The sequence below is a fragment of the Amblyomma maculatum genome, chromosome 1, assembly GCF_055883805.1.
Source record: "Amblyomma maculatum isolate TAMU_Amacu chromosome 1, ASM5588380v1, whole genome shotgun sequence".
NCBI lineage: Eukaryota > Metazoa > Arthropoda > Arachnida > Ixodida > Ixodidae > Amblyomma > Amblyomma maculatum.
In genome coordinates this window covers 353198749-353215298 of record NC_139344.1, presented here as the reverse complement: position 1 = coordinate 353215298, position 16550 = coordinate 353198749, and the positions used below count along the sequence as shown (strand labels likewise).

Here is a 16550-nt window from a genome sequence, read left to right as displayed (position 1 = left end):
AGTACGTCCCTTGAACAACAGATCACCTAACAAAGTCAAACCTTCGAAGACACAGCACCATTTCATATTTAGCTCTCTAGCTCCAACAGGATTGGGAACAGTAAGTTTACACGCAAGAGCCAATCCTGTTCTTTACGCTCTATTGATGGAAATGATTAATGATCGAGCATAATCCCCCTGGACAAAAACTAATTAAAAAAAACCGGGAAAGTATTTTACACTCATTCTTATGGTGCAGTCAATGGCTTAATAATGAAAATCAGTTCACTTTTATTTTAGAGTCACCTCCAGTTTATCATTGAAGTAGGCTAGACTTTCGTCCTGAAATATCATCTTTAAAAATGCATCAGTAAGAATGTTTAGAAGTGCCGAAAAATAATTAGAATTTATTTTGTACATTTTCTTCGCGCTCTGCTATGAACAGGCAGTAGACTTGGCCGCAGCCCCGATGCTCATGCGTGAAGACCGAGCCTTGGTGGCTACTTACGCGCCCTTCCTGTACACCAGTGAATGCGGACTCATCGCCGTGGCCGGAGAGCCCTCGATCAACGTATTTAGCTATCTGTTTGTCTTCGAGTGGGAGGTATGTACGTCATGTTGCGTCTCGCTGAAAGCAAGCCTTATTTGCTCACGGTACTATTACAGCTGCACGTCACAAGGACAACATATGCGACTCGCTGAACATGAAACGCAAGCTACTGCATTCTTTTTTCGACGTCTCTCAAATGGTTGATTGCTAGGAATTCATTATCCGAAAATGACAGGCTACAGCCCAGCTTGATTCGAGGTGTTTTTATTGCACTGTTAGGGGCGAGGAAGAAGCGGGCAGTGGCGAGGTCAGGAGCGGTCTCGCTAGTCCCGCCGCGTTTCTTTAAAATTCATCTCACTGTCATCGGACATCTCTCTGTCTTCTATTCTCTGAGTTCATCGGCTTGCCGCCCCATAATAATATGTGCACGCTTCAACGAAAGCACACACGGAAAGCTTAAACCTGGCCCTCTTTTCACATTAAGGCTCTTTTCAGAGATGTTTTCCGTGTGCAGGCCTCAGAGATGTCACTTTCCGCTCACTGATTAACATTTTCTCTCCAATGACAGCGCCTACGCTGACGAAAACAGCGTAGATGGGATTGGTTCCCGTTGTTACCTGCATACCAGCAGTGCTGTGTAAATATGTACCAACGAAAACCTTCAACCGAGGAACGCTGCATGAAAACCTATTGCTGCTAAATGGCGAGTCTGACCGGTTACATAAAGGCGTTATTTGGTATTCATAGTGTTCAAATAAACATTTCTCGGTCTTTATACTAAAGCAAGCGTCTTTATTCCCGAAAATATATGTAGCAAGTTAAGACTATTTTATATCATCTCACCAACACATCAGATAAGATTATTTATTGTCTGTCCACCTATGCGAAAATAAAGCTCGTTCAGGGCTGACACTTTAAAGAGAAAAATCATTGAAGTGGTGCTTAAAGGCTAGCGAATACTTGTCAGCAGCACTGAGCACTAAACGACGCTACCGCTTCTTTTTTTCCGGTGACGACCATTATTTGAGAGCTCTTTCAGTCAACACTCATTGCAAATGTTATCTTCTACTTTCTAACCCTGTGTCGCCTAACGAGTTACCACATCGCTATTTCCCACAGGTGTGGGCTCTCATTATCGCCTGCATTCCGCTTGTATCCGCCGCTCTCGCGTTCATCGAAAAAAGGAGACATCGGAACAGAAACTGCTTCGTTCTTGAGTTGTACGAGAACACCTGGGACATTCTCCGTTCTTTCTCTTACGAGGGTAAGAAAGCAATCTTTAATTTCCCGTCTTGTGTGGTCACGTAGCGCAGTTTCGACTGATCTTAAAATAGCACTAGGCTTTGTGAATAGGTCATTCGAGGAGTGTATTTGGAAAGCCTACATTTTAGGAGTGTCGGTCTTCGTCTGGGCCTCCAGGGCACGTGATTCAGACGAGGACAGACGCCGGTCGACTCCTCTTCTCGATCTGGTGGCTCACAGTATTGGTGCTCACCAACGGCTTCGCTGGCCAGCTCAAGGCAAGCATGGCCATCAAGAGCGAGCCGCCGCGATTCCGATCAGCCGAAGACATTGCGTCTCATCCCGACATACGTCCACTTATCTGGAGGGATACCGCATTCGAAGCGTACGTTAAGGTAAGCGCCCGTCTTGATATGATGTTTGAAGATTTGTTTTGCGTTTCTGTAATTCAACGTAAATCGATACATATTTATTTTAAAAGGCCTCCTATAGCTAATGTGGCCCTTAACACACAGAAAATAGTCCAAATCCACTCATTAAAGACTTTTTACTCATCGTGAGCCTCACTATTTCTTCTCCAACTCCTTTACAATTCACTGCATAGGAAAAAGAGATCGGCGGCAGATGTGGGTTTAGAATACCTTAATAACATTCAGCTGTCTAGTTTTACTGACTCCCTCAATTGATTGTTAGTATTTGAATTTTAAACACAGGCAGCGACCGGAAGTCGACGAGACTACCGGTTGTCATCTTGTTTCATGTGTTCAGTGTGTACCATTGAGATAATAAAAGGTTCCTACAGTGAAATGTAATAAATTCGAGGTCCCATTTATTTTAGCCAATTTAGTTCTCCTCTGACAAAGCGGCAACATACCAAAATATAGCTCCGACATTTGCGCTTTAATTTCAAGCCTACTGCTCATATTTAAATATTTGAATGCATTGATGAAACACCGCAGTAATTGTTATGGCGCATATATTCAATGTTCAAATCGCTTTTTCTGTTGTTTCACAGAATAGTCATTTTACGCATTCTATTCACAGAATTTCCCATCAAGAAAATACAAATTCAATGTTTACATCCTGTGACTGAACGAATTATTTGTACAACTTTTCAGTGCCTGCTTGTGTTGAGTTCCTTTCATTTACATGTAACATATTTCATGTAACGACTGAAATAACGGTATAGATTATGTGGATTAGAAACTTTTGCTAATTTCTCAGTTCATTTTTAGGTGCATTGCGAAAACAAAATAACTCTTTATTTTGCCTCTGTTAAAGACATTAAAAGAATAACTGAACAGCAGGCTTTGCCTCTGTTATATATATATATATATATATATATATATATATATATATATATATATATATATATATATATATATATATATATATATATATATATATATATATATATATATATATATATATGTGTGTGTGTGTGTGTGTGTGTGTGTGTGTGTGTGTGTGTGTGTGTGTGTGTGTGTGTGTGTGTGTGTGTGTGTGTGTGTGTGTGTGTGTGTGTGTGTGTGTGTGTGTGTGTGTGTGTGTGTGTGTGTGTGTGTGTGTGTGTGTGTGTGTGTGTGTGTGTGTGTGTGTGTGTGTGTGTGTGTGTGTGTGTGTGTGTGTGTGTGTGTGTGTGTGTGTGTGTGTGTGTGTGTGTGTGTGTGTGTGTGTGTGTGTGTGTGTGTGTGTGTGTGTGTGTGTGTGTGTGTGTGTGTGTGTGTGTGTGTGTGTGTGTGTGTGTGTGTGTGTGTGTGTGTGTGTGTGTGTGTGTGTGTGTGTGTGTGTGTGTGTGTGTGTGTGTGTGTGTGTGTGAAATATTTCGTTTCTCTTAAAAAAATTTCAAAAGTGCACCTAATATCGCATCAAATAGCGGCATGCGTGTGCTGCGTTAGCTGTTCTGTTGTCCATCACACACGTGATCTTTCGAGAGCATTAGATGCTTATTCAATTTCTTTTACTCCCACTTACGTTCTCGTGTCTAAGACATCTTCAAGACCGCTTCTCCGGGCACTGACAAGCCAGGTTTATCGCTACGGTGGACCGGTTTTCATCAGTGAAATGTTTTCTGAAGATGCTATGGAGCAACTGTACCGTGGCCGAGCAGCCATTGTCAGCGACAGGGATGTCACCCTACACATGCTGGCCAAGCAGTGTCGGCTCACCGGAGGAAGGCTTTACGTCGCGCCAGAGCTCCTCTTCACCCGCTTCTTGTCCATGAATCACGCCAAGAACATGCCCCCACATCTTGAACGTAGGATCCACCGCAAGTGAGTTTTCACATCCCTGGTTCTTCTATGGAAATTTTATTTTACACCGGTCAACCCACGCATAGAAAGAACTTCGGTGTTGATAGATGATACTCGACGTTATGGGAGAAGCTAAAATATTAAATAGAAAATGTAGTACAGCTAGCTACCTCAACAGGCCATACTTGTTTGGAGCTTGACAAAACATTAATGCCTTAGTTACGATTGAAGTTTATTAGGTACCCTGTATTGTAATCGCACGTAATTTGTATGTTTCAATTCTTTTGCTTATAAGCAACGTTTGTAATATAGCTCTCATTAACAAGTGCACTGCAGACGTTTCTTTTTTTTTTTTCCTTGTGCAGCAAGATGAAGAAATGTGTGGAAAGTTGTGAGCAGGAAAATATCATTTGAGGGGGGGGGGGGGGGGAATTAGGGACAAAACCCTTCAGCAAGTTGATGAAAATTACATGGCTTAAGTGTACAATTGACAGACTTCAAATTAGCGGATATATTGTAATCTAGGCTTCAAAGGAGAATTATTCTCTACCTCTAGACGAATGTGACTGTTAACACTGCATTTTACTTTTATTTATTCAGACTGGAAAAGACTAAGTGCGGATGGCATATGTTACCTCCAATAGACACACCACGCACTGTCGTGGTGGGATCGAGAAATAGTACGACTTTGTGCATGCACGTTTCTTTAACAGCCAGAGGTTGTGAGTTCAAAAATCATGGTTAGGGTTTAACATCCAAAAGCCACTCGGGCTATGAGGGACGCCGTGGTGGATGGCTCCGGAAATTGCGACTATTCGAAGCTCTTTAACGTGCACTGACATTGCAGAGTACACGGAGCCTTGCTTTTAGCCTCTACGGAAACACGACCACCGTGGCTGAAATTTGCTCCCAAGTCCTTTGGTTTAGCAGTTAGCGTCCTAGCTGCCGAGTCACAGCGTCGAGCGAATTAGATAGTACTTCTCAGGGGAGAAGATTTCTAGCATATGGTGGAGCTTGTGCTCCAAATTTATCTATAAAGATTTAAACAAAAAGATTTAAAAAGATTATAAAAATTTTATAATTATAAATTATAAATTATAATTATAAATTATATAGAAAATAAAAATTATAAAATAAAAAAAAGATTATAAAAATTATAAAAGATTATAAAGATTTAAAGCGTTCCCCAGTTCCCACAAATTGTAGAGGCTAGTGGTAGAAGGGAAGCACTACTTTCTAATTAGCCACTGGAAGCAAACCGGAAAGGTTCATGTTTGCTTCACTGACGTAAATTCTGATGAGACGCTTTTGTTACTCTCCGTCTTTGTTCAAAATTCGACGAGAATAAATGCATACTTTTAGAAAGCTATAAGTACCACCTTGTAAGCTGCCATTTATATATAGAAAAAAAGCTCGTGACGTTTTTTCGCCTTTTTTTTTTTTGTTTCCAGAAACCGCATTGTGCCATTCTCCAACTTTAGCGCTGTGCTTTCCCTGCAGAATGAGGGCGATCATGGAGTCAGGTTTGCACCTCAAGTGGTTCCACGACGGCATGAAGGAATGGCACCGGTGCCAAGCAATGCAAGGGGCCGGCACGCCGCAAGCCAACGAGCTATCCTTCAAGGTGCTTCGCTACGACGACATGGCGGCAATGTTCGCTTTGTGGGCCATAATGGCTGTGTTCTCCATAATGGTGTTCCTTCTGGAGCTGTGCCTTCTCCGGATGGCGAACGGCCGTCGCTACAGACTCGCACGTGTCATCACGAGGCAGAAGGCGCGCTGCCAGCACCAAGGTGGCGCCGACACACCCAAAAATGAGGCTTAGCGCACAGAGTGCTGACTCTGGTCATAGCCTCCTATATTATTTCCCAAAGGTCCTGGTCGCGAGTGTCGCTTTGCGAAGGGCGCCATAAACTAGGTGTGCCCCGCCATGAAGCAATCTTTCGCACTTCAGGCGCTCGCATCTCAAGACTCCCGTTCCATTCGCCGCGCTTCGATGTAGATGGAGATCTACGTTTGCCATTCTTACTATGCGATGCGCACGCCTAATTGCGGAAAAGCGCCTCAGTTATTCATTCATTCATAGCCGCGAGCGCAACGTAGAGCGCGTTGCACAATTACAGGCGCCCTGTTGAATGCTGCTTTCAGCTTAACTGCGGAATTCTTGCAGCTGAAATTTCGCACAGAAATGGCTCTTTGTGGTTAGTATATTTAGTACCAAGTTTGTTTGGGGTACTTACCTAATTAAATCACAAGAAGCCTGATGTTCTTATCGTATTCGGCGGCGGCGAAGCAAGAAAAGCCGCTGCCCCAACGCTGGCACTGGAGGCGCCATCTTGTGCTGTTTGCAGTGCCCTTTCATCGCGCCTCCTGCTGTGACAGAGTTTACGTGCATGTTACCATAGCAATGCATCTTCGGGGATGCTCACAGTCGTCATGCATCTAGATGACTCCAAGAGGTATCTAGTTGCGTGCAGACGCAGGTATGGGAGTAGCAAGCAATACTATGAAAGAATGACGCAATCGTCGATCTAGATTGATGAACAACTTCTAATCATATCATGTTACCTAAACAACACCTGGTTTTGTGTTGTTTCGATTTTTAGATCTTTGCCTGCATGCTCCACTTCTTAGTTTAAACGTTAGCTGGAACGTGTCTCTAGATAAGAATCTAAATTGTACTTTACAAACGGTATTTCACGTATGCATATGTAGAACGCTCGTCCATCTTTTACATAAATGGGATATATAAAGTAATATAATCTCTTTTACCATCTACTTGCCTTCATGTTACTTGCTGGAGCTTTCTTTTATTCAGTTTAGGAGGGACGCACTATTAGAATCTGGAGTCAAGTGTTCTGACAGGTCCCAAGATTTTCTCTTTTCAGGTATTAGAAGAACATATGGAGTAGAAAGCGGTGTCTGCTGCCTCCGGTTACATCCGTGGATGTACGTCAAGCTTACGAATAGGCTTGTGACGAATTTTAGGCCATATCGTCCGGCTCCTTGCCGCCGTTCAGAACTCAGTCTGGTTGGAATCGTGCTTTTTGGACTAACAACTAACAGGCGCCTTTCTGGGAAGTTTGAGCGGCGGGGTATAAGACATGTTATGCTGAGTCTGAGGACGCTCACACCAGTTTTCTTTTCTTTTGTATTTCCTTTGAATACTTCTTATCATATCTAGGTACGGGAAATTTTCATATAATTGGGTCAGGAAAAATGCCCGTAACAAACAAGAGCATTCCAATACTTAGGGGCTCCTGGCAATGCGGTTTGGTGAGCTGCAATCCGCTATTTTTTTTTTCGGAGTTAAGCGTTGTAGGCTCCAACCCTTCGATTTGATTTCATTTGAGAGCGGCATCTGTGCCGCCATAATTGTAAGTGAATTTGGAGATGTGGAAGCCACAATTCTTCAACCGGCTGTCATTTTCGAGAAGCCTCGTTCAAGCAAAACGAGCTAATCGCCGCAAAAAGTAGAGGTCGCCGCCCTACCACTGTTAACAAAGCATCGTTTAAGAAATAAAATTATCATCCGCACACGGATATGAGAAGAGTATATATTTGATGGTGAAGTTCTTATGCCTCGGAATGCTTTGTTCGTTTATCGCATTCTCGGATTTAAAAAAATGCAAAAAGAAAAATCCCAGAGATAGCGTGAAAGATGCGTCATTACTGGCCAGCAATATTGTCGATGTTTCCAGCACGCCAATCATTTTACGTGTAAGCACCGACGTTATGATTGCCCCCATTCCCTGCAATCTCAAACCGGAAGGCAGTAAGGGAACCCGACTTTCAGAAAGAGTGCGCTCGTCTTTAGTGGGAACGATACAAATAATAAAGGTTGAAAGTTTCGGGCCCCAACAAGATTACTACGCTGCTGGCTGAGCACTGAAAAGCTTAACCAGAAACAATATCCGAATTCTTTTGCCAAAGCAATACTTCCCCAAACGTTGGGCTCCACACGGAAGGTAAGTAGATGAGAAATTCTTGCTTTAAAGTCCCCCGATGCAATAAAGAATGATCGATATCCAATGAAACACGCCGGAGATTTGTTCAAACAGACGTGACTTCCGCTCAAAATCAGGCCTCATGACGTGAGAGAAAAGGGCTGCTTGGCGATTCCCCGGCACTCGCTGCTTTATTTTTGGCGTTAGCTTCGTTGACCTGCTTTCTAGTTTTTCTGATCCCCTTTCTTTGAAACTCGCTGGCAGGGTTTAACGCATTAAATTAAAGAAAAAAGTATAACATTTTAGGATACTCAGGAATCTTACCGCGGTGTGCAGTTTGGCGTTCAACGTGTTCAATTTTAAGTGTCGAGGCTTATAGCGTCAGACTCCTAATGTACGGGCCTCAGCAAAGCATATCGCCCAAAAGATGGGGGAAGCCTTGTGTTCAACTGCGATATTGCTCTGAAGCTGATATCTTGGCAGACACCGAGGTCCCCGCATTTTCCTCTTTTTATCTGAGGTGCACTCATATTTTCTTAGTGTGCTTATGCTGGTCAAGTTTGCATATACACCGAGAACAGATTGTGTAACAAAGGGGCGCAGTGGTTACCAGCTACTTAGTGATATATTTTGCAGACATTCTGATTGCTAATTATTCTTACATGGGCCTATGTTTGGCCAAAACTGATGCCAGATTTATGGGAGAGATTCGTTTCGATAAATAAACGGGCAGAATAAAAAAACAACAACAGAAAAAAAGGTGTTGGTTCTCAGCATCGTATCACATTCATACAGTGCCATCATCTTGAATAAACTTGCACCGTCAATAATCCCTCTGAGATTGATTAGCGAGTGTAGGCATAGTATCGCGATGTAGAACACCTCGGAATTACGAGGCATATCACGAAGCAGTGCCATGAGTTTATTTATATGGATCCGTATGTATTTGTAACACGGTAGCCACATTTAGATTCCCGACTTAAAAGTGTAGTTGGCGACTTTTGTTTGGGCCCCTTCATTACGATTTGCGTCAGGATGGCGTTCATTCACTGGATGGCGAACTTGCCGTGACATTCTAATACGAAAGCACTCTTACGCACACCTCCACCGACCAACAATCTTGTCCGATCTTGCTCGTGCCATAGCTTAAAAACTTAGTTACAGTGTTTAAGCGACATGCATCTTGAAAAGACTTTGAAAGAACTCGTTATCTTATAAGAGACCAGCATTTACCATAACTACGTCGTCAATAATCACATTCGCTATCTAAAGCTGTAAAATGTTCGCAACGACAATGCACCGCCATGAACGAAGGAAGAACTCTGTGAATAAAGCTGTCGCCACAACTAAGGTAACGAGAACATCACGCAGCCCACATTGCCACTTGGCATTCGAAATAACCTCAACTTGAATACATACTTGAATACAGTATGAAAGCTTCCAATCCAACAGACCAGATCGAATTGGCCGAGATATCAAAGCTAATCAATAAGCGCAAGGTGGCCAAAGTAAGGAAGTATAACATAGACAAAATTGAGCATTCTGTAAAAAACAGGGGAAGCCTTAAAGCGGTAAAGAAGAAATTGGGCATAGGCAAAAACCAGATGTATGCGATAAGGGACAAGGCGGGCAACGTCATCACTAATATGGACAAGATAGTCAAAGTAGCCGAGGAGTTCTATACAGATCTCTACAGTAGCCAAAGTAGTCAGGACCGTAATGAGATTGGCGGTAGGGAAAAACAGTCAGACGTTCCACCAGTGACGAAGGACGAGGTCAAGAAAGCACTAGAAACTATGAAAAGGGGGAAATCAGCTGGAGAGGATCAGATAACTACAGATTTGCTGAAGGACGGGGGGGATATTGTGCTAGAAAAACTGGCCACCCTGTATACGCAGTGCCTGGTGTCATCGACGGTACCGGAACCATGGAAGAATGCAAACATTATCCTCATTCACAAGAAAGGGGACTCTAAGGACCTTAAAAATTACAGACCAATCAGCTTACTGTCTGTTACGTATAAGGTATTTACTAAGGTAATCACTAATAGAATCAGAACAACCTTAGACTGCAATCAAGCAAAGGATCAAGCAGGGTTTCGGAAACGGCACTCTACTATCGATCATATCCATACCATCAATCAGGTGATAGAAAAATGCTCGGAATATAACCAGTCCTTATACATAGCATTCATTGATTACGAAAAAGCACTTGACTCAGTTGAAACCTCGGCGGTGATGCAGGCATTGCGAAATCAGGGGGTAGACGAGCCGTACGTGAAAGTGCTGGAAGATATATATATATAGTGGCTGCACAGCAACCATAGCTCTGCATAAAGAAAGTAACAAAATTCCCATAAAGAAAGGTGTTAGGCAAGGAGACACAATCTCCCCAGTACTATTCACAGCTTGCTTAGAGGAAGTATTCAGAGACTTGGAATGGGAGCAGTTAGGGATAAGGGTAGATGGAGAATACCTCAGTAATCTGCGATTTGCTGATGACATTGCCTTGCTAAGCGACTCGGGGGATGAACTCCAAATAATGATTGATGACCTAGACAGAAAAAGTAGAAAGGTAGGCTTGAAAATCAATATGCAGAAGGCTAAGGTAATGTTCAACAGCCTCGGGAAGGAACAGCAGTTTACATTAGGTAGCGAAATACTGGAAGTAGTAGGCGAATATGTCTACTTAGGACAGGTAGTAACCGCAGATCCGCACCATGAAAAGGAAATAATAAGAAGAATAAGATTGGGATGGAGCGCATTTAGTAAGCACTCACAGATTATGACTAGCAGCTTACCGGTATCGCTCAAGCGGAAAGTATACAACAGTTGCATCTTGCCTGTACTCACCTATGGGGCTGAATCGTGGAGGCTAACCAAGAGAGTTCTACTTAAGTTGGTGACAACCCAGAGGGCTATGGAACGAAAAATGGTAGGGGTAACATTAAGAGATAGAAAGCATGCAGAGTGGGTCAGAAAATAACTCAAGTTACCGACATTCTAGTGGAAATTAAGAAGAAGAGATGGACATGGGCAGGACATGTAGTGCGAAGAGAGGATAACCGATGGTCGCTGAGGGTAACAAACTGGATTCCAAGGGAAGGAAAGCGTAGCAGGGGGTGGCAGAAAGTTAGGTGGGCGGATGAGATTAAGAAGTTCGCAGGGGTCAAGTGGATGCAGCTAGCACAGAACCGGGTTAAGTGGAGAAATATGGGAGAGGCCTTCGCCCTGCAGTGGGTATAATCAGGCTGATGATGATGATGATGAATACATACATCTGCCCATGTCTGGAAATGTGCGCGCTTTAAAGAGTACCGAAAATGATTTTTCATTGCCATGCTCTCTTGCTTCCTTACGAGGCCTTAATTTGCCTCTTTGCCTCCTTATACTGCTTCGTTTTCGTACTTTGCTATAACAAATTCACTAAACGTGGATTGGTTTTCATGGTTACCCGAGAGAAACACGAATCGCAGTTTTCGTTGGTTCTGTAGTGCGCTTGTGGGGAGCGATCCTCATCTATAGTAAGGACACCTATTTGATCAGCCGCAGGCGGCGGTCAGCAGATGGGTACGTGAGCATCGCAAGTTAGCTATTAGCGCGCTTTCTGGTAGCTATGAACACTTCTTTGTCGTCTCACGCATCCCTTTTCTGCGGCTTCTTCGTCGTCCCCTTTCTGCGAATACCACGCAGTGGCTATTTTTCGTTAACATCAAATCATGCCGTTGTGTTAGGCTTCCTTTTAGGATTCGGGGTTAAGGGCTTGATGACAACGTCATTGACTACAGCGCAAAATAAGCATATTTGGACGATATCCTGGCTGAAAAATTTCAAATTAAACTCTCACTCCTAAAATACGATCAGTCAGAACACATGGTGTTTCAATAGCAATTGAAATTAAATTTCCATTGAAATGATAATCTTCACTGATAACGTACGGGTGCAGGATTCGCCTCACATACAAAGCAACTGCAGGTCGAATCCCAAAAATGCAAAATTTTTCACTGGATAGAAGAAACGATGCGTGCCAGTGGAATTATTGGTTAGGTCGGTGGTTTGGCCTCATGGCCGTGACTATAGCCGAAAACGCACTTCGTCGGCAGAACGGAATTGGACCTCACTACTAGAGTATACTTGGCCGCATACTTGGCCCATATGAATCCCCGACTTTCACCCTAGGCTGTGTTCAGTGGCTGAAGAGTAATTGACCGAGGCGGCGGTCAGACCAGTGATGTGCCGAAAGAAATTAGGAATATCCGGCCCTGGAGAATCCGCGATTGGAAACAGAGCCAAGCAACGCATAATTATAGACCCGCATCAACAAGTGCTAGTCAAGCTGTGCAGTTAGAGGAACTACCGGAAGTAAAATGGGATGTCAACGGGCTTAGTGAGGTTCGGAGGATGGATGAATCATTTAAAGTGACAAAGGGTGACCAGTACTATACAGTCAGGGTTTATCTAAGACGTAATAACAGGGTATGATATTTTTATAACTACCAATGCTTCTGAAATAAACTGAAAAAGGAAATGAGAAACTATAAGCCGCGCTTCGAGTTCATTTCATCAAATACCCTAAAAGTTTTTACAATGCACCTCATCTAATATAACTAAATATATGGACCTCTTTTTGGCGTATTAGCGTAGCAACTTCGGACGAAAGCTGGCTGGCCCTTTGATAGAAAACAGCGCAGTTGATGTAATCTGTTGCATCATACTAATCCGATTTCGATAAACCACACGTCTCGCGCCGTTCAAGAAAGAGGTACCAAAATCTATTTTAAACTGTAATTTTTTTTGGCGTGAAGAAATGGTTCTGATAACAAAACAAAAAAAAAAGGAATATTCGGCATTCTGGCTATGAGAAAGGTTTATTTCTTTCTCACAGCCATAACCACCTAATGGCTCCGGTGTGCATGCCTATACTGCATATGCAAATTTAAGCAGACCTCCTCTTCCTTCTCGACAAAATTGGCAGTGACTGTGCGTGTTCCCGATTTATCGGCACCCCGCCCCCTCTCAAGAAAAAAAGGATCAGAAGCCCAAACAATTTATGTGTCAAACGCAGAAAATCCCTGTCGTGTGTAGGCGGGTTCTCGCGCTGGTGTTTGTCAGCCAACCTTGGTCCACGGCCTCACTCGCCGGAAACCAGTTCCTGCGGCGCGGCATGTGCGTGATGCGTGGACAGTTTGGCGCCACACATTTCACCAGCACTGTACAGATGATGACTTTGAGCCCACGTGCTGGAGAACCACACGTGCTTGCGGAGTGGGATAGGAAATCCGACTATCAATCCCCGAGCGCGCACTTCGGCGGCTGACAATGTGAAGCCGCGCTGCGCCTGTTCTCGTTTAACAGCGTGCTCGTTCAGAGAGGTACGGCGCGGTGAGTGCCGTCATCCAGAGCAGCTTAATGATATGCTAGTGGAAAATAAAACGTCAAAAAATTAAGCATATGCAGCGAACCTAGCCATTATGAAAGCGGCCGAATTATTTATTCGGATAATGGCCTGGGGTTCACGGGATGTTACGGGGAAGGGGGGGGGGGGGTGCAAAGTACCAAGTGGGCGGATGTTTTCGAACAGGGGAGGCAGATAGTGGCCGCCGCTGGTATTGCAAAGTGTACTCGAGGGTCATTGGTAGAGAGCTTTTTCCTGCAGTGGAAGTAGTTAGTTGTGATCGCGATAAATAAGAACCTCGCAGTCGCGCAACGTGGGCGTAGCGATCTCACGGCGCACTTTCAGGCTTACTCATTTCTCAGGCACACGCTCCAAGATATTATTGGGAAAGGGCCGTGGAATTTGGCGATCCCTGAGGCGCTCGCCGGAAATCCGCAGCTGATATCTTTTTTTATTGCGAAAGCAGTATTACGCCAGGCCTAACCGCTCGTCGCTGTGTGCCGCGTGCCGTGTCCGTGTCCGTGCCCGTGGTCCCTCATGACGACTGAATTCACGTTACCCCTATGCCACGGGCAGGAGCTGCCAACTCGGATCGCTCCTCTCATATGGGAGGATGATATCAGAATCAGCCTGCCAAAACCGTTTGCATTCTCGTTACCCCTAAGACACGCAGGCACGTAGGGGAATAATGTAGCAGGCCAAAGAAACCTTCGTAATTGCTTTCGTAATTCAACTAGCGTTAACCAGAGCTAAACCACACCTAATTTTTTGTTATTGCGAAAGCAATACTAGGCCAGGTCTTATCTTTTTTTATTGCGAAAGTTCGCCCTTCGGCATAAGGCTTTAAATATATTGATACAGACCTGTGGCAGCAATGAATGCCAGCAGCTATGAAGGTCATGTGTCCATACCCCTGTGTCGGGCGGTCTGGTAGGGTGGTAAGAGTGGCTTCTAAGGTGTGTTTTGCGGGCCACGCGAATACCATGGACAAGTTGTCAGGAAGTGGTTTAGTGTGGCCTCCATAGCAGGTGCTGGGAAGAAAGGGCAGTTCATGGGAGCCAGGTCTAATGGCTTATCGCTGTGTGCCGTGTCCGTGTCTGTTTCCGTGTTCGCAGTCCCATGGCAGGAGCGGCCAACCTGGGTCTCTCGTTCCACATGGGACGGTTATGTCAGAATCAGCCTGCCAGTACCCTGGCATTCACGTTACCCCTATAGGCCAGTAAGCCACGTTCATACGGCTTGATTAAAGCAGGGTTTGATGAGTGGGCTGGGGAAGAAGGAGAAGAAGAAGAAAAGGAAGAAAAGAAAGAAGAAGAAGAATGCTTGGTCACCCGTCGGTAATGCTTTCGCTCAATATTCTGTTCAGCCGCGTTGAACCTTTCTATTTATTTTTATTTTTAAGGCTTGCGGAATATGAAACCCTAAATAAAATCATACATGGAGTTCTTCTGTATTCTAGTCTCAGTTTTGTTTACGAAGCGGGAAGCGGGAAAAGTCCCGACATGTTTGCTTTTATACATTAGATAACGAGCTTCTAAGAAACGAAGAGATGGACCTATACTATCCTCATTCGATAGTGTTTGCAACTTCCTGTTGTTTTCGCGAGAAGTTCCGCCCACTCCACAGTTTGTCTGACGCTGATTCAAGCGTTGTCACTGTAAAAGAGGTGAGCCATAATGTCGCAGGATGCGTGCAGCGAGCAGAGAGCGGCATTGAAATATTCTGCTGTTCATGTTCGCATCCGACGGTTGGCCAAGGCTATTCCTAAAAGAGGACAGGGGCAGAATTACAGTATTACTTCGATTCTAACCACCCTATATTTTCCCGATCGCGATGACGAAAGTGAGGGGGATTGGGGGTGGGGTTTAGATTCGAAAAATCTAAAGTAAGGCCCCCCTTCTTCCCCCCCCCCTTTTTTTTTGGCAGCTATATCGAGACGAAACGGGTGCAAGAAATATAAATTTATCTGGGAAAGTTGGTAAATGTTTTCTGCAGACGCGGTTACAGGTCGCCTAAACATCAAGCTGTTAGCAGGCCTGAAACTGTTTCCGGCTTTTGCTATGGCTTTGAAGCAAATGACGCCGAGCCAAGCAATACGCGCCCACTATGCTTTTTAAGCCTGCCGAGAAAACCCGATACCAGGCCCACGTGTCAACACGCTGGAAACATCGAGGTCGCCTTCTGGCCGTTATTGGCGCCTTATGCTGACATATCTCATGTATTGTGTGAACACAGTAACACGTGAATGCCGGAGATCAGGTCACGCGAACTCCTTATCACCTCGGGATGCTGACAGCTCAGCGGTTAAGCGACAGAGTGAGCAAGTGCGTTTGGCGCCCTTGGACACGTGCACTTCCTTGAAAAAAATGGGGTGATTAAATTCGTGCGCAAACATTTTCAAACATTTTCAAACGTTTTTTTTTTTTTTTTTTTTTTTTTGTAGCGAAAATAGCGGGGTGTTTAGATACACAAATGCACGGCGCAATTCCCTAATTCGGTTTAAAGAGGTATTAACAGCAAGTCTTCCTGAATGCTGATAGGAATATTTTTAGAGGGCATATTTCGAATTCAATATAGGTTAATAAAAAGTTGTTAAAGGAATAGGACAGAGTGTTTATTAGAAAAATGTCAGAAATCACTTGATGTACTGCTGGATTGTGATTCTGGTGTAGTGAGATGATCTGAGCTAGGACCGGAGGTCTCTGATGGCCTGGAAATTTATGCTGTCGTTGGCCTGTTCACGTGTACCATGCATTAGTTATCCATCCGTTTTATCACGTCACTAACATGCACGAAGATATTTCTCTGATGCCGAAGTTACAAATTTTAAAACCTATTTATTTCCTGAAATTTTAGCTTCCCCTTACTGATTCAAGGAGGTTGCATGGGCGATATGATTTGCCTCTGACGTTTGTTATTCCAGAGAGTCTTCCTACCGCGAATACATTGTATTATATTGCGTATTCTCATGCAAGGTAAGGAAATGCCTGCGCGAGAGGTTTAGAAGTTGATTCTATAAACAACAGTATTTCGAAAAAAGCTGCATTCGTGCTTGAAGTGCATGCCAATACCGTCTTATAGAAACTATTTATTGGCATGCTTGTTATAGATTAAAACGTAAATGCATGCTATTTTGCACTTTTTCTTCATGAACCTACTGATTCGAGTGGTTTAGCTGCAACAAAA

The 16550-nt window shown here is 44.0% G+C and overlaps 1 protein-coding gene across 1 annotated transcript; it reads left to right on the top strand.

The window, feature by feature from the left end:
• Positions 1-448: 448 nt before the first annotated feature.
• On the top strand, positions 449-5848 carry LOC146207797 (glutamate receptor 1-like). Its single transcript, XM_084577648.1, has 5 exons — positions 449-583; positions 1649-1793; positions 1949-2166; positions 3761-4044; positions 5524-5848. Exons 1-5 carry the CDS (start codon positions 449-451, stop codon positions 5846-5848), a joined length of 1107 nt encoding a protein of 368 aa, XP_084433774.1.
• Positions 5849-16550: the final 10702 nt, after the last annotated feature.

Bases quoted from the DNA above. Each gene is read 5' to 3' on its own strand.
- LOC146207797 (XM_084577648.1), top strand. From the start codon at position 449: ATGCTCATGCGTGAAGACCGAGCCTTGGTGGCTACTTACGCGCCCTTC. The intron at 584-1,648 runs GTATGTACGTCA...TATTTCCCACAG, and splicing joins TGTTTGTCTTCGAGTGGGAG to GTGTGGGCTCTCATTATCGC. The intron at 4,045-5,523 runs GTGAGTTTTCAC...CTTTCCCTGCAG, and splicing joins GAACGTAGGATCCACCGCAA to AATGAGGGCGATCATGGAGT.